This window comes from Pectinophora gossypiella, chromosome 25, assembly GCF_024362695.1.
Source record: "Pectinophora gossypiella chromosome 25, ilPecGoss1.1, whole genome shotgun sequence".
Classification (NCBI taxonomy): Eukaryota; Metazoa; Arthropoda; class Insecta; order Lepidoptera; family Gelechiidae; genus Pectinophora; species Pectinophora gossypiella.
In genome coordinates this window covers 6444596-6470981 of record NC_065428.1, presented here as the reverse complement: position 1 = coordinate 6470981, position 26386 = coordinate 6444596, and the positions used below count along the sequence as shown (strand labels likewise).

Here is a 26386-nt window from a genome sequence, read left to right as displayed (position 1 = left end):
AGTAACCTGAAAAGTCTCTCATTTCTCACTATCTAGAGATGTATGTTTATTATTCACAGAGAAAATTTTGTTAGAAAAAATCTGACTCCAACGGGACTTCAACCTGTAGCTCTTGTCAAGTCGGGACGAGCGTGTTAACCATTACTCCACTGGATTCTCCTATCCATGCGAAATTGATCTATGTATCATTAAGCCGATGCCAATAATAAATACAATGCATTCCCATTATCACCAGTTTATTGAACAAATAAAATTGTACATAAATTCAACATAAACTTGTATAACAAACACCATGATGAGTAAGTACTTAACTATAATAAATATTGTCCCATAAGTACCTTTCGGTAACCATACTATACAGTGAATGATAATATTATAAGTATACGAACTTTTTTCAACAAAGTCAATACTTATTGTGTTAGTGACATCATAACGAAAACTTAGAGGGATGAACCATGATTCTGAGTTGATATCCAAAGTGGGATTTTCCATCGCAAAAGTATAGAATTGAAATTAATGATAATAAAAAAAAACAAAAATCTCATATATTTTCCGACAAGAAATTTCACTTGATATCAACTCAGAATCATGATCTGAATCATTGGTCAGTTTTCGTTACGATGTCACTAACACCCTGTACGATATACAGACCCCCTTGTTCGGAGGTAGACTTTCTGGATGACAGTGGTATAATTAAACTAAATTCCCATAATAATAACATTTACATAATTTGTTCCTATTTTTTCTTAAATAGTGGCCCCGATTCCTGCAGACATCTCTTAATTTTACTTTAAATTATACCTGTCATTTTCTTATCCGCCGAAAAGGAAAGGGACGGATGATTGACAGCTCTTAATTTTAGGAAGAATGAGTAAATAAATGAATAACCCGGGCGAATTTTTAGACGGTTGTTTTAGATTTGTGCTTAAAATTGACGTGTGTTCCATAAATTTTATGCTTGTCGATTACCCGTCCCTTTCCTTTTCGGCGGATAAGAAAGTGACAGATATAACTTAAAATAAAATTAGATGGTGTTTACAGGAATTAGCACCATTGTTGCTTTATAAAATTGAGCTTCAATAAGGCAGTTTAATTACCTGTATGTTATATCATATTACGATTCAAACAGTATTATAAACATTCGTAATTTCTTCCCAAATACCAACTGTGAATTAAATTATATTTATAAAATGTGCATTGCCAGTTTAATAAGATTACAAGAAATATTTTTACCACCCAATTTTATTATAAGTTATACATGTCATTTTCTTATCCGCCGAAAAGGAAAGGGACGTGTAATCGACAGGCATAAGAGTAACACGTCAATTTTAGACAGGAAAAACAATCCGCTCAAAAATTTACATTGCCCAATAATCCGACAGAACTCAGTTGACAGCACAAGTCAAACGGGTTGCACATAAGCGAGATGCCTATTTGATACGTCCGGGTTATTCATTCATTAATTATAAAATCTGTCAATCATTCGTCCCTTTCCTTTTCGACGGATAAGAAAATGACAGTTATAACTTGAAAAATGAAATAAAAATAGGAGTTTAAAATTAAGTTTGTGTTTCGAAGATTATTTATACCAACGTGACTGATTTAGTGTCTCGTAGTTTCTACTTTCCACACCATTGTTCATAATTAACTCTAAATAACGAAGCCATAACTACACCCCGGACACTTTATACAAAACACCTCGTTTTACACGACACATTGACGTTATCGTACACGCGCATCTGTGTGTGTGACGTTTGACGCCCATACGATTCAAGGCTAAAGTAGGATCGAGGGGGGGGGGGGGGGTTGAGGGGAGGTAAACCTAGCTCAGCCGCTGATGGGAGCAGAGTTGCCATTCTATACGTAGTATTATTTCTTATTCTATGCCATAACATAAAACAATTAATAAAAGTAGCGTTAAGTAGAACTGTTCTAGTTTTTTTGTCATCGCGGTTCCTATCGACAATTTACAATATTTATTTTAAATAACGGTCTACTATATACATTTATACACCGGCCGTACGCACAGACAAACTATTTTTCTTTTTTATATCAAATTGTATCACATTTGTTTGCTCGGCACCCGTCTAATATATTTACATAATAAAATATAAACGCTGTATAAATAATGCTTAGGGTTGAACCTTTATCGCACTTTCCTATGCTTGTTTCCGTCATCGAAATCAGCTGAAAATCAGTATTCTAAGGCCGGGATTCCATTGACGCGGAGATGTGCGGATTTGACCAATCACAGCGTTCGAGAGAGCGAAAAACGAAGACGTCACCCTCGCGGTGATTGGTCGATACCTGCACATCTCCGCTCAGCTCCGCGCCAATGGAAACGTAGGTCAACCTTACCTCGAGTTTACTCCAGTGTGGCATGACGTCATTATTTTCGTATTATTATGTTGGCAGTATGACATGCTAGACTCCAGTGAGTAGTCCTCAAGTCGAGGGCGTAAATGTCCACTTGGAATACCAAAATGCTCAGCTGAGGCAGAGTCCAGTGGAGGAAGACTCGAGTTTAGGAAGTCTCGTGAACATCTTAGAACACGGTGACAATTTTAGCACCGGATACGACAACAGACGCATAACTTTAACACGTGCTAATTTCCAACAAATTGTATAAGAAAACAATGACCCCGATTCCTGCAGGCTGCAATTTTATTTTAAGTTATACTCGTCATTTTCTTATCCACAGAAAAGGGACGAATGGTTGACAACTATTTTAAATGAATGAATAACCCGGGCGAATAAAATAGGCATCTCGTTGATATGCAACACGGTTGACGTGTACTGTCAACTTAATTCTGTCGGGTTATTGAGCAAACTACATTTTTTAAAGGGTTGTTTTAGATTTCTGCCTAAAATTGATATGTGTTCCATAAATTTTATGCCTGTCGATTACTCGTCCCTTTCCTTTTTTCGATAAGAGAATGACAGGTATAACTTAAAATTATATGGTGTCTGTAGGAATTAGAACATTTATAAATAAGTAGAAATCATGATGATTTCGCCGCAACAGAACTTCTGATCATATCTTGCGTGACTTTCATGACTTCAAGAGCACCTTTATCTATTAGCGCATTCGCTATATCCCTTCCCAGATCATCACACTTCTTTATTACATCTATAGGTATATTTGTATTTTCAGTCAGACCGGAGAATAAATCTTTGCCTTCGCTATTACCTTCGACATCTTCACAGGACAAAATACCGGACTTTTCTGTAATTTTCTCATTCAGTTTCCCAATAGGGTTGTCAGCTTCCTTAGAACTAGGGTTGGCACTGCCAGAATCGATTTTTATTTTTTTGCTGCCGTTTTCTTCTGTGGGGCTGAGTTTGTGTTTCTGTGTTTTAATTATTTGTGGGAATGTTTGGGTGAGTTTGTGGTCGACCTTGGTAGTGCCATCTAGACTCCATACTGCTCCGGAGATCGTCAATTGATACTGTTCGTCTACAGGCTTCAGGCTTGTCGATACTCCGACTGGTGCGCTGCAACCGCCGCCTGCACATGAGGAAAAATATCACTTTAAATCATCATCATCAGCCCATTAACGTCCCCACTGCTGGGGCAGGGGCCTTCCCTATGGATGAATAGGGAGATCGGGCCTTAAACCAACACGCGGGCCCAGTGCGGATAACCTAACCTATCAATTTCATCATCTCGAGCTCCTCCGTGCTGCGGAAGGCACGTTAAGCCGTTGGTCCCGGCCATTAGCCGTAAAAAAACACCTCCACCAACCTCCGGTTGATTGAGGGGAGGCCTGTACTTAGCAGTGGGACGTATATAGGCTGTTTATGTTATGTAAAACTGATCATCATCTTCATAGCATTATCGCGTTTCTCACAGGGTCCGCTTACCTAAACTGAAGATTTGACAGGTCCGGTTTTTTACAGAAGCGGCTGCCTGTCTGACCTTCTAATTATAAAAGGTTGTCTAGTCATTTTTTTTATTCCTACCCCTGCCGCAGGTTATGCAGGGTCTTTGTACAACTACATACAGACGTATCTTATTCTTGCCCGTTTTTAGGCCCTACTCTACACTACCTCATTCATTCCTGTTCTCTATTACCATACTAGTTCTCGCTTTTATGCCTCTCGCACTTTCATCCGTCATCTTTCATTCCTATTTTCAATCAATCAATCAATAATACTTTATTGCACAACAACATATACAAAGGACATAAACATACGAATAAAACATAAGCACAATAGGCGGCCTTATTGCTAAACAGCAATTTCTGCCAGGCAACCTTAGGGTGAAAGAAGATTATTCATTGGAGCACGGGCTGGTGCAATAAAAATATAATGATACCAACATAACAAAAAAAAAGAATAATAAATAATATAATACTTATCTAAAGAAATAAATAAATAAAATTGTTTATTTCGGATCAAAAAATTTACATCCATATTATGTTAGTAAGATGTGACTTATGAAACTATTGTTAGTAACGAAAATTATATTTTGCACGCATTCATGACCATCACGTGAACGGGTAATTTCCCGTGATCGTCACCCTACGCACAAAACATCTCCAAAGCGGCGATGTGTATCGATCAGCTAATGTCTTCAGGATGCTGTTGGGGGCTGTTTCTCAACCTGGTGAGCAGGGAGCCAGTTTTTTTGCGTAAGATCGCTTCGAAACCATCGGTCTGATACTCCGCAAACATCCCCGAATCGCTACAAAAACGCGGTAGACCCAACATCATCCTAAAGACATTATTATACTGTATACGCAGGGTCTCAAGCGATTTAAAATAATACTACTACTATTTACTATTTTCCTACTCTACTACTTAAATGTCTAGTCATTACACGCTGGTTGTCTAGTATATGCTGGTTATCTCACCTAGCGTCTTCAGGAAGGTCCGCTCAGTTAACACACGGCAGTATGTCTCAGGATGGTTGAAGGGAGCCAACATGTCCAGTATGCTCTGGTTGTCAGCTCGACACTCCACTGCTAGCGCGCCCTGGCCCACTGCGTACATCAGCTCTGAACACGGGAGGACCTGGTGTAACGAGGAAGCATATTAGAACAGGTTTTTCTTATTTATTAATTGTTTTACGAAGTGCCCGAGAAGCAGCTGAACATGTTCTGTTTTCATTCGGTCCCAGTCCTAGGGGCATAAAATAAGGAATAATACTACGTAGAGGAGCTCGGTGGCGCAGCGGTAAACGCGCTCGGTCTGCGATTGTTGAAGTTAAGCAACTTTCGTAAAGGCCGGTCATAGGATGGGTGACCACAAAAAAAAGATTTCTTCTCGAGCTCCGCCGTGCTTCGGAAGGCACGTTAAGCCGTTGGTCCCGGCTGCATTAGCAGTCGTTGATAACCATGAATCCGCACTGGGCCCGCGTGGTGGTTTAAGGCCCGATCTCCCTATCCATCCATAGGGAAGGCCCGTGCCCCAGCAGTGGGGACGTTAATGGGCTGATGATGATTATTACTTGATTGATACTGGTGCTCATAATTCTAATTGCCAGCTTACCTTAGAGATGCGTGCGGCCCAGCCCATGCGGTGGAGCCCCGCGCTGGCGAGGATGAGGGCGGCGTAGGGCTCGCCGGCGTCCAGCTTGCGCAGCCTCGTGTTGAGGTTGCCGCGCACGTCCTGTATGGAGAGGTGTGGGTGGGAGCCGCGGAGTTGCGCCGTGCGCCGGAGGGAAGACGTTCCTGGGGATTGGTGTCCTGAATAAGAACTTATTTAGGCAACGTACAGTCACGAGTACTAATATGTATACACTCTGAAACCATGTCACATTCACTTTTTTGACAAATTAAACCGTAAGTCTCATTAAATGTCAAATATGATAGTGCGACAGGGTTCTAAAGTGGGTACATGATATTGCTCATGACTGTACGTCAAAATTTTTTGACGTGACTTATCGTAGATATGCCGCAGATGGCATTGACTACTTGGCCGGACAAATGGGGAGCGCTGAAGGCACTCACCCGATACAACATTTAAGACAACAGGCCTGAGGGTGCGAACCTCGGCTCAGGGCGTCGTCTGAGAGGAAAAATATTTGAAAGAATTAATCGACCCCAGTGGTTGATAGCGATAAGCGCTGATTGAGGGAAATCGTCGACAACGCCAGCGGGGTCGGTATCGGGATCCTGAAGTGTTTGGTGTCGCGAGCTGATTGGCTGTCTCTATGGCGTCCGAATGAAGTCAACAGTCTCTTCTTCCATCGTGTGGGTTATGAGGTGGATTACCAACCCCATCAACCCTGGTGTTAGTGTTAGGGTTACTATTGAGCCGCCCACCTTCCCTAGTTTGGTTAGGACATTACAGGTTCATCACCAGATTGTCCGAAAGTAAGATGATCCGTGCTTCGGAAGGCACGTTAAGACAACGGTTAGTAAATAATATTGATTATAATTACAATTAGGACATCCAGACGTACGGCGGGTTACCATCCTTACTTGGTTGACATACCACTAATCCGCACCAAGCGCTTCGCTTCATCCTTCATAATGCGCACTGCCAAGGAATGGAATGGGCTGCCGGCGTCGGTGTTTCCTGACTCTTATAACCTGGGGTCCTTTAAATCACGGGTGAATAGACATTTTCTGGGTAAGCTCGTTCCAACGTCTCGATCTCTTCTTCTCCTTGTGGAAGAACGAAGTCAAAAGCAAACCCATCTTAATTAAAAAAATAAATAAAAAATAATTACCTATTACAGACCCAGCCGGCAGGGTCGCCAGCGAGTGGTGTTTCAAGTCTTCCCGAAGAACCAGCGCATCTCTCGGGTCTTCTCTATGGAAGTGAAGAGGACATTATCATTAATAGGTTTTTTTCCAATCTGTACCGAGTGCGTCATCATCATCAGCCCATTAACGTCCCCACTGCTGGGGCACGGGCCTTCCCTATGGATGGATAGGGAGATCGGGCCTTAAACCATCACGCGGGCCCAGTGCGGATTGATGGTTATTAACGACTGCTAATGCAGCCGGGACCAACGGCTTAACGTGCCTTCCGAAGCACGGAGGAGCTCGAGATGAAAACTTGTTTTTTGTGGTCATTCATCCTATGACCGGCCTTTGCGAAAGTTACTTAACTTCAAGAATCGCAGACCGAGCGCATTAACCGCTGCGCCACCGAGCTCCTCGAGTGCCTAAAGTAACAAAATAACAGACTCTGTAGTCTAGTAACTACACCATTGGGCTTGTAATCAGGAGGTCCGGATTCGATTTCCGATGAGGACACAGTAGAAAATCACTTTGTGAAACTGTCGTTTGTTTAGGTAGAATTAGTTGGATGTCCGAAAAAGTAAGATGATTCCGTGCTTCGGAAGGCACGTTAAGCCGTTGGTCCCGGGCTACGAGCCCAAATGCCCATACGATTGAATGAGGGCAGGCCTGTGTCTAGAAGTGGGTAGGACACATATAAGCTATTTATGTTTATGTTTTAAATTCTACGTCTTTTTCTAGAATAATATAATAGATATGCGTTAGTGACATCGTAACGAAAACTTTGAGAGATGATTCAGACTATGATTCTGAGTTGATATCAAGTGGAATTTTTCCGTCGCAAAAACAAGGAACTGAATATAACTAAAAATAATACCAACATTTTCATGATTATTCCGACAGTGAATTCACAACTATTGTTATTATTTTTATTTTCTTAAATGACAATAAAACTTTATTTACACCATAAACAAAACAGTTACAGAACAAAAATATGAAACAAAACAAAAATAAAAAAGGGGCCAAGTGCGAGTCGGACTCGCCCATGAAGGGTTCCGTAACAGCAAGTAACATAATATAAAAGTTACGCACTGTACTTACGCACCAATTAGCTTTATCTTTCCTATACTTGAGTTGATTGAATGAAAAGTAAATTACGGTTTACGATTTATGATGTATTAAAAAAAAACTACTTACTAGATCTGGGTCAAACCAATTTTCGTTGGTAGTTTGCATGCTAATCTACATCATATATTTTTTTTAGTTTTATCCTCTTCTTATTTTAGATGTTACAGGGGGGGGGGGGGGACACATTTTACCACTTTGGAAGTGTCTCTCGCGCAAACTATTCAGTTTAGAAAAAATGATATTAGAAACCTCAATACCATTTTGGAAGACCTATCCATAGATACCCCACACGTATGGATTTGATGAAAAAAATTTTTTTGAGTTTCAGTTCTATGCATGGGGACCCCCAAAATTTATTGTTTTATTTCTATCATTGCGTAAAAATCTTAATGCGGTTCACAGAATACACATATTTATCAAGTTTCAACAGTATAGCTATTATAGTTTCGGAGAAAAGTGGCTGTACATACGGACGGACAGACATGGCGAATCTATAAGGGTTCCGTTTTTTGTCATTAGGCTAGGGAACCCTAATTAAATAAAACTAAAACAGAACTCAAAATAAAATAAATTATGTACAATTAACACTTAAACTAAACCTTAATAAAAAGCCCGCCTCGAATCGTACCTGTATGTTATTATTATTAGAAGATAGTTATTGTAGATGGTACCCTCACCTTTCAAACACAGCTCCGATAGCCAGCCCCTCAGGCAGACACGTGGGCAGGTCTTTCAAGGAATGTACGACGAAGTCCACACTGTTGCTCCTCAGGGCGTCTTCCAAGTCTTTGGTGAAGAGAGATTTCTCTCCGATCTTAGGGAGGGAAACGTCCAGAATACGGTCTCCTAATGTTGTCATTGTTACTGGAAAATATACAGGGTGTTAGTGACATCGTAACTAATACTGTCAGGGATGATTCAGACCATGATCTTGAGTTAATTCAAGTGGAATTTTCCGTCGGATTTTTTTTCCACTTGATATTAACTCAGGATCATGGCAACACCCTGTATAGTAGTCAGTATTTAACTTCCATTTTGCGTCCCTACTGGCAGTTAATAAGTTCACGACTATGTCTAAAGCCATCGCAAGATGAACTAAGTACCCACGCCTCACCGAGCTTTCTGTTAGACCAACGTGATAGATGGTGAGTCGTAACGCCGTCTATAAGGGCTCAAACTGGATGACAGCGGCAGCGGCGCGGCGGCGATAGCGGCGCGGGAGCGGCGCGGCGGCCGCTGTTCCGTTCTCGATGCCAGCGGGCAGATCGCGCGGTGTTGCGGCGGTATAGGGATGTGTCTCAAATGAACGCGATGTCGAAACGACGACAACACATTTTCGATTGTAGTTCTTTTGTTTCGTACGATTTCGCACCGCTAGTACCCCGCTCCCCGCACCGCTGCCGCCCCCGCGCCGCTGCCGCTGTCATCCAGTTTGAGGCCTAATGGTCGAGCAGTTGGCTAATTGGCGTTGAGTAGTTAAAAAAATTATGGATTTTCATAATAGGCTAGTTTCCAACTAGTCAAATCAGTTACTTTTTACTATACGTCAAAACACGAAATTACTACGGAATTTGTATGAAAATGCAACCTGTGACGTCATAGAGAAACGTGATAAAATGTCGGACTTATTATTACGTTTTTTTTTATTAAAATTCATAAATAAGTTACATTGAAAAAAGAAAATGTTTTTCGTTAGTTTCAGTTTTTTCGAAAACAAATTCGACAATCACTGGTTTAGGTCTGTGCTGGATTCGAACCTGCGACCTCGAAGTGAGAGACAAGCGTTCTACCAACTGGGCTACCACGGCTCACGCACGCGCGGTATGTATTTTTTTTTAATAGGATACAAGTAGTAAATTAGTTAATTTTTAGCTTAATTGTTCATCACCAGCCCATTAACGTCCCCACTGCTGGGGCACGGGCCTTCCCTATGGATGGATAGGGAGATCGGGCCTTAAACCACCACGCGGGCCCAGTGCGGATTGGTGGTTATTAACGACTGCTAATGCAACCGGGACCAACGGCTTAACGTGCCTTCCGAAGCACGGAGGAGCTCGAGATAAAAACTTTTTTTTTCTTTTTTTGTGGTCACCCATCCTATGACCGGCTTAATTGTTATTATAATATAATTTATTTGATGTTGGAGGTACATTCAATAAATGTGTGTGCTCAAAAGGAAAAACCAAATAAAAAATGAAAAGTATGTCAAGTAGCTAGTTGGCTGTACATAATCTATATCCCTTATCTTGGAGTATATTGCATCACGGTTTGATTTTATACACACAAGCCAGCCATTGTGTCGTGATGGACGACCATTACATTTTATATTGATAAGACGTTATAACTTACAATGTACTTTACTTACAGTCACGAGTACTAATATGTATACACTTTTAAACCATGTCATATTAACTTTTTTGACAAATTAAACCATAAGTCTCATTAAATGTCAAATAAGATAGTGCGACAGGGTTCTAAAGTGGGTACGAGTACATGATATTACTCATTACCATACAAGTACATGTGTTTGTTTTGCACATACTTATTCATAATAAAATGAAAGTCATTTCATTTCTCAGAACAATAACTAAAGCATAGAAGGAAGGCTAAAATAGCAACAGAACTCTATAATTCTGCTCTACTTTATCTTACGGAACCGGCGTAATGTTAGACAAAGACGCATATACAAAAATTGTTTCGTAATTTCGTAGGTTGTCACAAGTTTTTCATTGCCTAGTGTTGGGTTTCACTTTAGTAATATGTCGATAAAATTAAATTTACTTACAATTAATGTCGATAATTTTTTTTTACAAGATTTCTTTTTGTAGGATGCAATTATCTTCTTCTTGATGAAAGGAGACTCTGTCTCTGATAGGTAAGTATCTAACCATTTTTGGATTATATCAATCAATCAATCAATCAATCATTTATTTGCAAGAACACAAAGTCTGTATTGTCTGGTTTATATTAGTTTGGAGCTGCAGCTCACATTCAGGAAGGAAAGAAAATAGCTAACTGTTATCGTTTCATCGGTAAGTATTTTGTAATATTCGAATTTATTTATGATGTCATCCGCCGTGCACTGGTGTCGATCGACGTGCCGTGCAAATTGGAACCGCCGCCGCCGGGTCTAAGCCGCACAGACGGTAAGAGGCCCGATGGGGTCACGCCATAGACATAGAAAAGAGTATGGACTGGAAATACCTACAGAAAAAACGTGCCACTCTGTAAACATAAAATGGCGGTCTTTACTAGGGCTACAAGCTGTTTCAATACTAGGATTACCATACTCGTACCTACTAGATATAGCATTATACTTAAAAAAATACGGCATACAAGTATTCATAAGAGAACAGAAAGGGAAAGTAAAAGGTAGGTAGGTGGTGTACTGTATCTTTCGTGTAAAACTTGTAAGTATTGTATGTTGTGTGCAATAAAGTATATTTGTATTTGTAAAGGAAGGTTTAGTCAAGATTTATCTAAGTCGCTTACACAAATCTATAACATTCATTACATTCTTTATTGGGCGCAGTTCGTATCAACCTGGAGTGTTGGAGTAGGAGTAAATAAGAACAGGAGGTAAACTGAAATATAAATTAGATCGTAAATCTGTTCATTAGCAAGTATTTATTTCACACGTTATTAATTATGTACATTATATTTACAATAAATACAAATTTATTAATTTCTAAACAGTGTCAATTTGCTTAGAAACTGTCTTTGTGACACCCTGTCACATTGTTTTTTTTTTTCATTAAGTCGTTTGATCTTGAGGCGGGACTTGTTCAGCTTTTCTTTTAAATTTTTCATCTCGTCTTCTTGAACTGACTGAAATAAAGTTTAATAATAATGTTAAAATAGTATATGTACAAAATAATCTATAAAAATAAAAGTAAAATATATCTGATTTAAGTGCATTGTGCAGCTGGTTGAATTATACACTCTATATATGTATATCATGTTAAAAATATAAAAAAAGAAAATTATTTGATATACCTTTTCATGTAAATCCAGTCGACACTTTTGGATTTAATATCTGAAATCAAAGATAATAATAATTTACTTATATAAAACGTGTACAACTCATAATTGTTTAGACATAAAACAACTACAGACTTAGTATATACTAAGTTTATTAAGTACATAATAATATGTAGTTGAATGATAGATAGTATAAACGTGTTGTGATAACATGATACAAATATCTTATCTATCTATCCAGCAGTGAGATGATGCAGGCTAGGCTGAAATTTAAATTTAAACACCATTTCATCTGTCTGATCTATAATGTTCAATGTAGGAATAGCATCGTCTCGAAGACGCCTCCACTTTGAATTAGGAACACACATAAATGAATCCGCAGTAAAATGTTTCGAGCAAATACGGCTGTACTTATTTGGAATCCAATTTCGTCTATTAATGCGAATTATCCATTCTTTCTCTTTGTTATCGTCTACAGGAAATCTAAAAATTAAAAGTATCGATAATTTTAGTACATCACTATGGACAATCAACATAACCTCAAATCAATTCCGTATTCATCGATGAAACGTATAATATAATGGATATCTCAAATATTTTATGCTACAAATCTATTCAGCAAAACATATTACTTTCCTAAAATTGTTCAGCAGTTCACATTTCACTAGAAAATTACAAAAAACTTACCGATGAAACGACAGAAGTTGTTGGCTATTTTCTTTTCTTCCTGAATGTGAGCTGCAGCCCCATACCACACAAGACATAATGTCACACAGTCGAGACACTCAATTATTTGATATAAATAAAAGTTTCTTTCCATTTATTTGGAAAAATATTGTTAAATTATCACTTAAAACAATCTGAACACAAGACACTCGTAAACACAGTTGACGCGACCGTGTCAAATAGTTCGGTAAATATAAGTAAAATCTTCTTATGTATGTTACTATGTATTTGGCCGAGTTAAAATGAGTCCAATAGGTCCAAATGACATTTCATGTTGTGACAACCTCGGAAAAAATGAAGCAAAGAGCGAATCATTTGTCCTTTTCTCACTCATAGTTTGTGTCGTAAGCTAGAAGAGAGCCGGTTTATAGTTTCTGAATTCTTATTTTAGCCTTCCTTCTATGCTTTAGTTATTGTTCTGAGTTTCATTTCATTGTCAAAAATTATTTAAATATTTATCGAATGTAACCAAATGATTGATTGGGTCAAAGACAAATTATAATATGCTAATCTAAAAATAGAAGCCAGTCTAAGATGATCAAAAATCAATCTCATTTTACATTTCGACTTATTTACGAATTTTATTTATGAATTAAGTAACAATGAGTACGACGTTTGACCGCTTTTATTGATGACGTCACAGGACGGTATTGCCATACGAAAGTAAAAAGTATCTCATTTGATTAATATTTGAGATATTTTCACAAATTCACAAAAAAACATTTTTGCATTATTTTAAATATGCCATAGATTTCAATTTAGAATAATTAACCCCCGAACTGTTAATCAATCAAGATACCAGAAGCAATGGTGTAATATTGTTTTGTTTTCCATGTAGATTTGTGTTCCAACAACCTGAAGATTAGCCCATATCTTAGCATCGCGTTGATAAGACTGAAGTGTCACAAGATGTTTTCTATGGGCCATCATAGCCTAAAATAAACTTGTTACTATTATAAATGATAACAGCCTCCGTGGTCCAGTGGTTGAGCGTTGTGCTCACGATCCCGGGTTCTAATCCTGGTGGGGACAAATTACAAAAATAACTTTGTGATCCCTAGTTTGGACGTTACAGGCTTACCACCTGATTGTCCAAAACTAAGATGATCCGTGCTTCGGAAGGCACGCTAAGCCGTTGGTCGCGGATACTACTTACTGATGTAAGTACATAGTCGTTACGTGAGTCATGTCAGGGGCCTATGGCGGCTCAAAAATACCCCCGACACCAGGGTTGATGGGGTTGGTAATCCACTTCACAACCCACAAGATGCAAGATTATAAATGATTAAAACCAACAAACCTATTTTGAACTCCTTCTCTGGATTAACTTTCTTCAGTGTGTCAATAACGAAATTGGTTTGGATAAGAGCAAGCTGAAAATAATAAAAAAAATATATTTATACATTGACTTCAGCAACATAATGTAGTATTTAAGGGATATGAATGCATGGTTGTTAATATTTTGAACATAAAAATAATAAAATTTTGTAATTTTTTAATAATAGGTATAATTTTCAGTCTAGGAGACTGATTCCCAAAAAAAAAATCCATCTGGGGGAAAATTGAGACCATCAATTTTTAGGGCCCTATGCTGGGAGGTTTTCTGGCCACGTCTTTCCCTCAGCGTTACAGATTCTGATATGGTAGTAGTTTACAGCTAGTTACATAATATGTAATTTAATTTTTTGACGTTCCAAAAGCGCTAACTTTGTAAGCCAATTTTGAAAAATAAATATTTATGAATTTTGAATTTGAATTTCTGAGCTGGTTGAAACTAGCTTATTAATAAAAACAGCTGATGTTTGCTATTGTGAGGTTTTTAACAACACCAAAACCACTACCAAATGTGATTTTAAAAAAGGCATTTAATTGGTAAGGAATAACTGCTTAACTCATCAACCTTGTAGTCATTAACTTGACTTTCACTTACTAAATGAATAAGAATTTACCAACTTAGTCACTTCAGTTAATGTATTGAACCCCTACAGTCATCACACAGGATAAAAAGATTCTAATAAGAATTAAGAACACTGAACATTTTTTAATAATAATTAAAATTTATAAGTTTAAAGATCAAAAATAACTCTTAGATAATGTTCCTTTCTTTACTTAAATAGTTAAAAAAACATTTGTCTTAACAAAATAATACATGTTTTGTGCTTGACTAAATTATGGAGACACTTTTTCCAGTCTACCCTGAAAGGATATATAGCGTGAAGATATACACTAAGATAAAACATGCATTACTCAATTATTCCGCATCATGATTAGTTTTAGACAGAGCCAAAGTAGATGTTTCTAAGTAGGCAAAGTAGGCTGAAATTATGCAAGTAATTATAGTACATTGATTGGCATAACACCGTACGTACCTCGCTCTTCCTCGACCCGACCCGTATAACATCCTTGCCCTCGCTTTCCATTGCAATTTAATTAAAGGAAATAACTATTTATGTAACTTAGGACGAACACAAATATTTTAAGGTTATGTCATGAATTTCAGTCGGTACGTTACACAGAATAAAATGATTTTAACCGCCGTCAATTCCTTGTCACCAACACTGTAGTGGACAAGGTAATTAATGCGTACATAAATATTAAAATATTCCAAATCACAACATCTTCAACTGGACGTCGCCTGCAGTGTTGCCAACTTTATTTTCACCAGCCCACCAAATGCGGCCGTGCAAACCACCAGAAACCACTAAAACTGAGCGGTCTCTCGAACCACCAGAATTTCACTAGATAAAATACATACATACATACATAAACTCACGCCTACTTCCCACCGGGGTAAGCAGAGACTATAGAATCACTAGACAACCCAAAGCCGAATCAGTGCAATCAGATCGTGGGATGTTTTTCCCCCTCTTTAGCGCCGCGTCGTAGGTAAAGACGTGCTAGAGACAGGGTAAATTATTCAATTATTATTAATAATGATTCCTTAATAATATACCATATAATTTGCACTTAGCAACTGGATCACCAGTGCTTTCGACTATTTGCAACCAATCCCTTAAAACTGGGTCACGTAACCAACAATCACGAAACTTTTGGGTGTACTGTGGCTTAGGCATCTTGATCTTACTCAATCTGAAACTTATTGTATGTATTATGTACTAATAAATAAACTATATTGGTTCTTTCGCTCAAGTAACTCATAAACCATATTCGGTTGTGTTAGTGGTTAAATTCGTCACTTACCGCTAACTGGAAGGACTCTAATCCACTAAAAAATCCACTAGCCACTAAAACTAATATTTTTTCGCCGAACCACATGTCTAAACCACCAGATCTAGTGGAAAATCCACTAAGTTGGCAACACTAGTCGCCTGTAAAATGACAGTTTATTTTTTATTTAGGGATGCCGGATTCTTCCAGTTAATTCTACACTACTGTTTTCTAAGAAGTGCAATTTTTTGTTTTTGTTGACGAATATATATATATTTTAGAAATAACTCTATAATAATACTAATTTATGCATATTTTATTGTTTTGTGGCTTCTGATTGGGATAGTTTAGAAGTTAGATTACAGATACAGAGTTGCATTTTGCTGAAGTAATAATTTTTTTTTCTGCCTGGCAACTTTGTCAAGTAAATGCGCTTTTTAAGCACGAATCGTGCAATGAGTACATGACATTTTGTATTTTTTTTGTTGGTAAGATGTGTACAAATAAAGCGAAAGTGAATTATAAAAAAAATCACATCAAGGCATGGCTAGCTGAACACAGGGTTGGAAACCAATTAATACAAGAAATCAAATAACAAAATCACTTTTATTTATTCATCTACAGGAAACATTTAAATCGCGGAAATAGGCGCTTGTTACAAATTCTTAGCTACTTCGCGTTTCAAAATCAATGTTTTTCTGCTAAATGCAAACAATTTATTAAGCCTAGTCACGACCTGAAATCGGGTCCGTATCCTAAATTTCCTTACAATTAACGAGGAAAATGTGATGCCTAAATTCATTTAATCAATATTTTAATATGTTAAGATTTTGTAATGGAAAAAAATCACATAGGTTGCTCAATTTTTAAATCGTCAAACAATAATATTGAAAAAAGGTGGGTTAATAGAACACCTAGCATCTTAAGAACTAAAAATATAAAAAAAGAAATGGAAAAGTACGATCTTATAAAAAAAAAATTGAACGGACAAATAATGGATCACATAAGATTATCGTTATGCTAATATTTCGAGGGTAGTGACGAAGTAAAAGATGTGGAGTTAGAGACATTTACGTCGGCTGCTTCTGAGGCGCCTCCGGTTGTTGGGAGCGACGATCCGAGATCTGGCCCTCGGCGACGACTCTGTAATAGGAAATTAAGTTCATCATAAACTTCTTCCCAGTTATATCTACCCAGGCAAGTTATAAACAGGGAGATGGAATGTATCCTTTATCACACACGAGCGGATCCAGATTTTTTGAAGGGGGGTCATCAGGTCGCAGACAACGTATCTTCATAGAGAATTAGATAAAATTGCAGTGGCCATCCATGACCCAACCTGTCGCCTATTTGGGGTCATGACCCCCATAACCCCCCTCCGCCCATGTTATCACATGATAGACATTGGGCTGATCACCATGTAGTTCATCATACCTATCATAGGATTTAGTGTCAAAAGTGGCTGCAGGTGTCCTCTGGTCAGCTGTGGTTCTGCCAACCTTATGTAAGTTGCTTACTACATAAGATCTCCTCTGAAGTCCTAAGCCACCTTGAAGTTCATTGTCAACGTAATTATAATCTTTTTGATTTAAAATAATAAAATTATACTTACTTTTACAACTCAATGAAGACGGCTTTCTCTCCACAATCTTCACTTCTTTCTTAGCGACATTTCTAGTACTCCTAGACTTAGACCTGTCTGTGGGTTTAGTGGAAATTTCTAAGTCAACTTCCATTTTCTCCACATTGGAATTTTTCTGCTTGGTCGCTCTTGTTTTAGGGACGTTTTCTACATCAGTCTCAGATTTACCTTTTTCATAGTCAGAGGAAGTATTCTGTCTGGTTTGTCTGGTTCTTACTTTTGTTTTCTCATTGTCACATTCTGTCTTGTCAACACTGGTTGCTTTTCTGGTTTTTCTTGTTGTTTTTTCTGTTTCTTCTTGCTTACTGTCGGTTGATCCTTTCTGTCTCCTCATTCTTGTCTCTTTAGGCTTGTCCGTTTCTTCCTCAATTGAACTTTCGCTTGTAGTCTTCTGTCTGGTGGATCTTATTGGTTCAATCTTCTTAGAGACACTTTTCTTGGACCTCGTACATCTTGGTACAATTACCACTGGTTCTTTATTTAAAACTTGCTGTTTCAACTGTTCCAGTCTTTCCTTCACCTCTCTCTTTTCTTTCATCCTGTACACTTTGATCATTGCCGGAGTATAGCCTTCTAATCCTTCAGGGAGTTCTTCGGTTTCTTTAGAATTTTTAACATGACCTGAGACTTTCTTCTTGAAGTTAGCTACTACTTCCTTCATGGCGTAAGTAGGGTTCATGCTTTCGAGATAGTCCATCTGCATTAGAGGCGATAGTAAGTTGGTATCACTGTTGTCTGAAGCATCTGATAGTTTCCGGATCCGATATTTGCATGTTTCTTCATCATCGTCTTCCTCGTCACTCTTCGCGTTGTTGCGTTCTTTCCGAATGATATCCTCTGGGTTGCCAGCTAAAATCTCCGCCCAAGTGAACTGTCTTGCCGATCCCATGAAGTTGCCAAACTTTCCGATACTATTCCTGTGTTTTTTTACACCGCGACGTTTCTTAATATTTTTCTTATGTTGTGATCGCAGGTTTTTTGGAGACAGTTTTTTGCCGAAGACATCCAGAGGCATGAGAGATTTCTTCAGGCGAGCGACTAGATCTGCGTCTGATATGAAGAAGTTACGAGAGGTGCACGGTTTCCGGATTCCGTCACTTGACGAGTTGAGAGTCTGTTTCAACAACTCCAACTTAAGATCATTCTCTAACGAACACACATTTTCTCTTTCATAAGATTTCTTGATACCGCTCCGCGCCAAGAAGTCTGGTGGAGTATTCTTCCTGCCGAACCGCTTCGAATAGCAAAGCTTTCGGCTCATAGGTGAAAGAGCCGGTTCCGCGAAATTCAAGCACATATCTTTATTATACCCATTCTTCAACAGTTCACTTTTGAACAAACTTCTGCAGTAGTCGTAATCTGGTTTGTCAGTGTACTCCAAGGTCGTGACGTAATGCAGATACTTTTCCATGAATTGAGGGTAAAATTCAGTCTTGAAACAAGTCTTTAGGAATGATTTCACGTCATCCATGTAGTTTTTCTTGAGTGCGTGAACTAAATCCGGTTCAGCTAACACTTCACTAGTCTTCCAGGGGAGGGTACCAGTCAGCCAGTCCAGGAGATTATATCCAAGAGTTTCCAAATCAGATCGACGGGAATGGGCCCCTATATGCGAATCTCTAGAGCTATATTCCAAGGTCCCGTCATGCGCCTTCCGAGCGTCCATACCAAAGTCTTTGTGCTTCCCTTCAGCGTCCAGAAACTTCGAAGCTAGCCCGTAATCAAGCAAGTAGATCTGTCCATTTGATTGTGACATGACCGCTTCTTTGTGTATGTCGTTTAAATTAATCTCACTGTTAAATTTCCCGTTTCTCTTTTTTACGTCTTCGTAGAACTCTTCTGGGGTGCGGATGATGCTTCTGTGTCCGAAATCGTCTAGAAGTTTCTGGTACGATTGGTCTGAGCACACGGAGCTGTTTAGGTCTTCGTAGTTGACATAGTTTGATAGTTGTCTCAGATTGAACGCGTGGTGTCTGTGCATGGTCCTGCTGTCTCTGTCTGATAGGATCTTACGAAGCTTCCTCTTAACATTTGCGACATCGTCGTCCTCTTCCTCTGTATTATCTCCCTTCTCTTTGACAATGAAATCTTCATCATCATAGTAATTTGAGGCGCGAGACTTCGCGCTCTTGGCCCTTCTATGTTTCCCGGCCAAAACAGCCACCTCTTTAGTTTCTTTCTGGAAAGACGGTGCCGGTTTCATCATCGGCATCTTGTTCAGTTTTCCGGCGTCAAAACCCAGCATTAAATTTGAACTTTTGATGTCAGAATGTGTGTATCCTTGGTCGTGGAGGTACTCCAGGACGTCAAGTATCTGGACAGCTAAAACGAGGACGTTTTTGAGGTCCAAGACCTTGGTTCTGGCGATGATCTTCTGTAGGTCGATGTCGTAGCGCGGTAGGACGAGGAAACGATACTTGACGCCGGTGTTGTCGTCTGTGAAGGACCCGCTGGCTATGTAGACTGGCATACCGAGACGTTTCTGTTTGTTGCGCTGGCGCCATGCTTTCACTGGAAACCATAAAGTCGTGAAGATAATAAAATCGTATAATTTATACTAAAATAATAAAGACATCCTTTCAAGGATTACATGCGTAAGTTTGTGTAGATTTGTCTAATAATACGAATATACTTTAATACTGGACAAATATACCAAGGCACAACAAGCAGCTTTATTGCTCAGGCAGCAATTTCTTCCAGACAACCTTTAGATATAGAAAAAAAAAAAACTTTTTTCTTACCTTTATCAACCTGCGCAGTGCGTATAAGGCAATGTACCTCGACGAACAGTGGCCCGTTCGTATGCGGCTCTATCTTGACCACGTGCCTGGCGCTGGCTTTCGTGACCTCCTTATCTACCTCGTCGGAGGCCAGGTAGATGCGGCCGAAACTGCCTCTACCTGAAAATTGTTATAAAAAGTTTTCATAAACATTATTTCTAATGAAACGGCCTCCGTGGTCGCGTGGTGGTGGTGGTGGTGGTGGTTGAGCTTTGGGCTCACGATCCTGAAGTCCCGGGTTCGAATCCGGGACATACCACAAAAGTCACTTTGTGAGGTCTTGGTTTGGTTAGCATTGCTATGGATATTAATCTGAAAATAAATAATTTGAATTTAAATTGATTGCAGGCTGATCACCCGATTGTCCAAAAGTAAGATGATACGTGCTTCGGAAGCCACGTTAAGCCGTTACTACTTATTGTAAATACATAGTCTTTGGCGGCTGAATAATAATCCTGACACCAGGGTTGATGATGTTGGTAATCCTCACAATCCACACGATAGAAGATTGAATTTAACTTTTATGAGTTTTAATTCACGTTTGATATCTTGTGGTTTTGCGTGTGCCCGGTTGATGGCAATAGGTTTGGCTCCTATTATATGGGACTTAAACATAGCTAGCGAGGAGTGGGTGTATAACTCTGCCTACCCCTGTTCTGCTTCTCTGATACAGGCGTGATGCTATACTATGTTACGTGTTATGTAAACATTATAGCAAGTCAATATATATATGAAAACATTATGTATGTACGTAAAAATGTATCTCTCCTTCCGAGAAACTGTGAAAGGCATACTTACAATACAAGAAATAAACATAAAATTGCTATTCAAAATTCTAGATTAAGTAAATTAAATTCATCTTTTTTGGGGTTATGTATACGTTTTTACAATAAAATACCAGATAATATTTTAAATTTGTCAGAAAATAAATTTAAAGCTCATGTGAAGCTTACTGTAAAAAAGCTTATTATAAGATTAATGACTACCTAAATGATAAAAATGTCTGGTATTGAATGTGTTCCTCTAGTTATTAAATAACTTGTAATGTATATCCTCATTGGTTTTTAAAAGATGTGTTGCTGTTGCAGTTTCTTGTCATTTCTTCTCCTCAGCCATAACACCTTGCGAAATGACGTAAATTCAAAAATGTTACATTGACCTTCAACAAGTTTATCCATGATAATTACGTTGAAAAAACAAAAAATTATATCCTGCTGCAACCGAAACATGGGGCCGGCATATCCCGCGCGACACGATATATGCACGAACACTATTGGCTACGCTTAAGACATGGCGCTAGCCAAATTTATTATAAATATCCTTAAGGGTAGGACAGACAGCCCTCCTTTAATCGAGCGTGTATTACGTCTGAATGTGCCAGATGTAAATCGACCAGGCCCGGTCCTGCGGCCACGCAATGTGGGTTTCCTCACGATGTTTCCCTTCACCGCTGAGCACGTGATAATCATTTATAATCCAAACATGACTTCGAAAACAAATTCGACAATCATTGGTTCAGGCCTGTGCTGGATTCGAACCTGCGACCTCAAAGTGAGAGGCAAGCGGTCTACCAACTGGGCCTATTTTCAGTAAATCTCTTAATGCAAGAATATCCCATTATCTTATATCAACCGTCGTGTAGTTTTTGTTTGTTAACAATAATTGTTGTATTTAAACAGCTGTGTACATTTCAATTTTAAAAGCAAACACAGACTTTGGCATTGAATATCGAAACATTACGTAAAGAGATAATCGTAATCCTATATAACAAACGCATAACTCTGGGTTGAATGAAATACTTGTATGAAAATAGCTATTTTTACATGTAAGCAGGCATACATAATTTAACCTCTTAAGACCGAGATTTCCAGGCACAATAGTTAAACAATATCACTTTTTTACATAAATCACTTTATGGGGTTTGGATTTATAAGGAACATTCGGTCTTAGGAGGATAAAACAATACCTATGTAGAGACTTTTGTTTTTTATAGCAATCACTCATGCTTAGGGAAACTCAAAAATTCTGACTCGGACGGGATTTGAACCCGTAGCTCTCGTCAAGCCGGGACGAGCGTGTTAAATGACAACTTAAAATACCGAAATGCTCAGCTGAGCTCTGACGCCCAGTCGAGTGGAGGAAGAGATGAGAACGTCTTAGAATACGGATGATAGATTCTAAGGTCTATTATGCATGCTGTTGTTGACTATGTAACCCAACCTAACTCCGTCTAGAAGCTCTGTATAGCTTACTTTTATAAGCATCAAATCCAAATCAATCAATAATACTTTATTGCACAACAACATATACAAAGGACATAAACATACGAATAAAACATAAGCACAATAGGCGGCCTTATTGCTAAACAGCAATTTCTGCCAGGCAACCTCAGGGTGAAAGAAAATAAATAGTAAATCATCAAATCAAAGTGGTCAGCAACATGGCACTGCTTGGTAGATTTCGGGCAATTAGGCTGGCTGGAGTGATCCAGGAGTTTCAGGTATCACGCAAAATAGGCGCCTATACGTCGAGTTCTGGAAAACGGCCCGTGAATACCAATACCAAAATCCTGAGGCAAATAGCATCATGGCGCAAATAAGTCGGTCTAAAACTCAATAAGGTAAACAATCTAGGTGTTTATATTATAAAAGAACCTAGGCAGAGAGCGATCAGATCAATATACACATAAAGTGGATCAGCAGCTTCAGAACGTGTTTTCTCTCACATTTTAGAGGCCAATGCTCTAATGAATATTCATTTAGGCTGCGCTTGATATTATTACTAACAAAGGACTTGGAATTTACATTACATACATATAATACACACCCTTAATTGGGTCGTGTATTAGGTTCAATATAAATTATTAAATTTTTATTACTAAATAAAGACAGATCTAAAACTAGCGAAAAACATTTATGAAAAAACGTAATAATAAGTCAGGCATTTTATCACGTTTTTCTATGACGTCACAGTGTGCTTTTTCATACAAATTCCATAGTAATTTCGTGTTTTGACGTTTAGTAAAAAGTAATTGATTTGACTAGTTGAGAAGTAGCCTATTCTTATTGGGATGGGCAGAACAACTAGTAATAATATAGGTGACATAGTATAAAACAAAGTCGCTTTTTCTGTCCCTTTATGCCTATGTACGCTTAAATCTGAAAACGAAATCTGAAACGGATATTGATGCGGTTTTTTTAAATATGTATAATAGCTTATACATATAAACCTTCCTCTTGAATCACTCTGTCTATTAAAAAAAACCGTATCAAAATCCGTTGCGTAGTTTTACAGATTTAAGCGTATGTAGTGATATAGTAAAACATACAGCCCATATTTTAAATTTCGAACATGAATGGCAATAGCCCATCTCCTGTCGGTTTCTACTAGGAAGCAGAAATTTCTGGGTTGTGAGACAACACTATTTATAGAGAAGTTTGGTTTTAATTTGTGGGAAAATTAAAATATTGCTTTTTTTTGTATTATAAAAATAGTTATGCAATGAATATAAAAGTATGGTTGCATTACATATTATTACTTACTTGCATTTTATTGATAACAATGGATTGTTAAATTAATTATGAGCAACCGTTTAATAACTGGTCATGTATTATGTAAGTGGACATTATGTATGTAAGGTTCACTGATCCAAGGCCAACAGATAATGACATTTTAAAATAAATACACTACTTTTTAGCTCTTACAAAGTCAAGGTAATTTTTTTTTCCACCTACTTCTATCGTGTGGGTTGTGAGGTAGATTGCTAACCTCATCAACCCTGGTGTCAGGGTTAGTATTGAGCCGCCAAAGGCCCCTGACATGACTCATATAACAACCTACTTAAAACAGTTGTTCTGGTATTGAGTTTTTATGCTTTCATCGTAATAAGTCATAAGTTGACTAACAACTGTAATTTGCACTAATGACATTAACCAACAAATATACATAATATAAAAAAAAATTGTAATAGGAGCCTTGGTCTCACTGTGAGGTCGCAGGTTCGAATCTGGCACGGGCCTAAACCTATGGTTTATGAATTCATGTTTGGAAGGAAAACATTGTAACCACCTTAAACACCGGGTCTCCGGTATTTGACCTAACCTGTATTGGGCTGGTTTTCCCTTCGTGGGTTGGAAGGTCAGACAGGTGGTCGCTTCTGTAAAAAACCGGACCTGTCAAATCTTCAGGATAGGTAAGCAGACCCTGTGAGAACAGGATAACGGTAGGGAGATGATGATCAAAACAAGTTGGTCCTAGTATACCTGGGGTAATCGCAGGAACTACTGCATGGAGGTGTTGTGTTTGTTGTGGTGGTCCCTGTTATGAGCTACATTTCTTGAAGAATAAGAAATAAAAATGACATTTAAAAAATAATAAATGATTGTACCCAGATGAAGCCGTGCCATGTTTCTATAATGTAGTAATCATGTACCAAAGCTCAATACACATTGCCAATAACATGACAATTATACGTCTAATATTTTTTTATTAGGGAGCTTATATATAAGATAAATAACAGTATAAAATTATTGTATACAAAGAAAAAAAAATGTCTTCTAGCCAATAATTTGTACTTTCTTCCAGGCAACTAAGATTATAGCAACAAAATATTTGAAAACATGTATTATTCTCTCTAGCAGGGTAGTGAGTCATAGTTATGTAAATCTCTAGTTATTTATACAACATATGCATCATCATAGATTGACTTTGAGTCACACAATTAGGTATAAACTCATAGTGTGATGTGACATTGGTGCTAATTCCTATAGACCTTCTAATTTTATTTTAAGTTATACCTGCCATTTATTATCCGCCGACAAGGAAAGGCATAAAATTTATAGAACATACACATCAATTTTAGGTAGAAATTTAAAAACCCTCCCGAAATTTTATATTGGTCAATAAACCGACAGAATTCAGTTGACCGCACACGTCAACTGAGTCGCATATCAGTGAGATGCCTATTTTATGGCCCCGGGTTAATCATTCATTTTTAAATTTTCAGTAGATAAAAAAATTACAGGTGTGCAATTGGGAGGGGTTTGCAGGAATCGGGGCTATTACTATATTAAGTGTTAGATAAGCCAAATGTCTTACTTTCTCTATTTTTAACCTCCATCCCCAAATGAGAGGTATTATAAGATTAAAGCTTAAGCTGTACTGCACCTTATAGTGTATATTTGTCTATGTAATGGTAATTTCAAGCATTGTAGCTCCAAAAAATTAATAAATAAAACAGACAATCCAGACAGACAGTCTTGACTATTGGAGAATTGACTATTAGCCTATAATTTGTGTCGTTCAGTGCCAGTATTATTCGTAGCTCTATAACTTTTAGTTTCAGCCTAGACAATTAAAGATTAAGACTCAACAGTATCTTCCTCATAGATATACAATTGTTATTCATGCAACTTCCTAGACCAACAAACCTTCTTAACGTCGTAATTTGTAGCCAGACCTTCCATTATGGAGTAGCTAAGTAGGTACTATGTGTCATGCATGGATCACCATATTGTTTCAGTTTAGTACCATAGTACAAACAATGAGGAAGCTTCTAGTCTTACAACAATGATAAAAAAATGTGACTTCCAACTTACCGATAGGCTTGCCGATACGCCATTTCTTCTGTTGGACATCGCTAAACACAATCCCAGGAGGTAAAGCCTCGTCATCACAAAAGCTGACGTCTAAACTCGGTGGGGGCTCATCTACTATCTTTGTTTTCTTCTTCGGAGGCATAGGCAGCTGGATCACCTCAGTACCGCGACGCGGCATCGTGATAACATCCAGATATCACCTTCAAAAGTTCAATGATCCGCCGAATTCGTGCCCTTCCTTCAGACTGCTTTTACACTGCCTCTTTCAACTAAAACAAGAGTAAAACTAAGCGCTCGCGGTACGCAGTCGTTGTTGATAATCCTATAAACCGCAACGTGCACAGAAATGTGCAAAATCAAATGCAATTATCGGTAAAAGTTACCCAACAAGTGGAGTGAGTGAACTCGTGACAAAGAAGCCAAACAACTTACTTTTGATTGTTTCTTTTATAACTGAGAACTAGAAAATAAACAAGACACCAGTCTGGGAACTGAATCAAACGTAATTTATATTGTTATTTAGGTTTAAACACTAAAAATACGCGTAACATAACAACTGATTATACGTTCGCCATGTTGTGAAAATCAAACGATCAATGAAAGACCACAGATAATAATTGCTATTATTGCTCGGATACAAGACCTTGAAGTTCACGGAGAGTTTTATTT

The 26386-nt window shown here is 38.2% G+C and overlaps 2 protein-coding genes and 1 long non-coding RNA gene across 3 annotated transcripts; all 3 read right to left on the bottom strand.

Annotated features, from left to right (window-relative positions):
- Positions 1-1054: 1054 nt before the first annotated feature.
- On the bottom strand, positions 1055-15172 carry LOC126378129 (porphobilinogen deaminase). The gene is made up of 7 exons (XM_050026314.1): positions 14900-15172; positions 13831-13903; positions 8501-8687; positions 6680-6762; positions 5494-5675; positions 4857-5016; positions 1055-3508 (listed from the first exon to the last, which is right to left on the bottom strand). The coding sequence occupies exons 1-7, from the start codon at positions 14948-14950 to the stop codon at positions 3003-3005; spliced, it is 1242 nt and encodes a 413-aa protein (XP_049882271.1). The 5' UTR covers positions 14951-15172; the 3' UTR covers positions 1055-3002.
- On the bottom strand, positions 11450-12947 carry LOC126378242 (uncharacterized). The gene is made up of 3 exons (XR_007568057.1): positions 12492-12947; positions 11820-11859; positions 11450-11651 (listed from the first exon to the last, which is right to left on the bottom strand). It is a non-coding gene; the product is annotated as an uncharacterized LOC126378242 (long non-coding RNA).
- Positions 15173-16285: 1113 nt separating the features above from the next.
- Positions 16286-26301, bottom strand: LOC126378043 (uncharacterized). Its single transcript, XM_050026132.1, has 5 exons — positions 26150-26301; positions 25718-25986; positions 20082-20240; positions 17311-19851; positions 16286-16841 (listed from the first exon to the last, which is right to left on the bottom strand). Exons 2-5 carry the CDS (start codon positions 25893-25895, stop codon positions 16759-16761), a joined length of 2961 nt encoding a protein of 986 aa, XP_049882089.1. The 5' UTR covers positions 25896-25986; positions 26150-26301; the 3' UTR covers positions 16286-16758.
- Between the last annotated feature and the right edge of the window lie 85 nt (positions 26302-26386).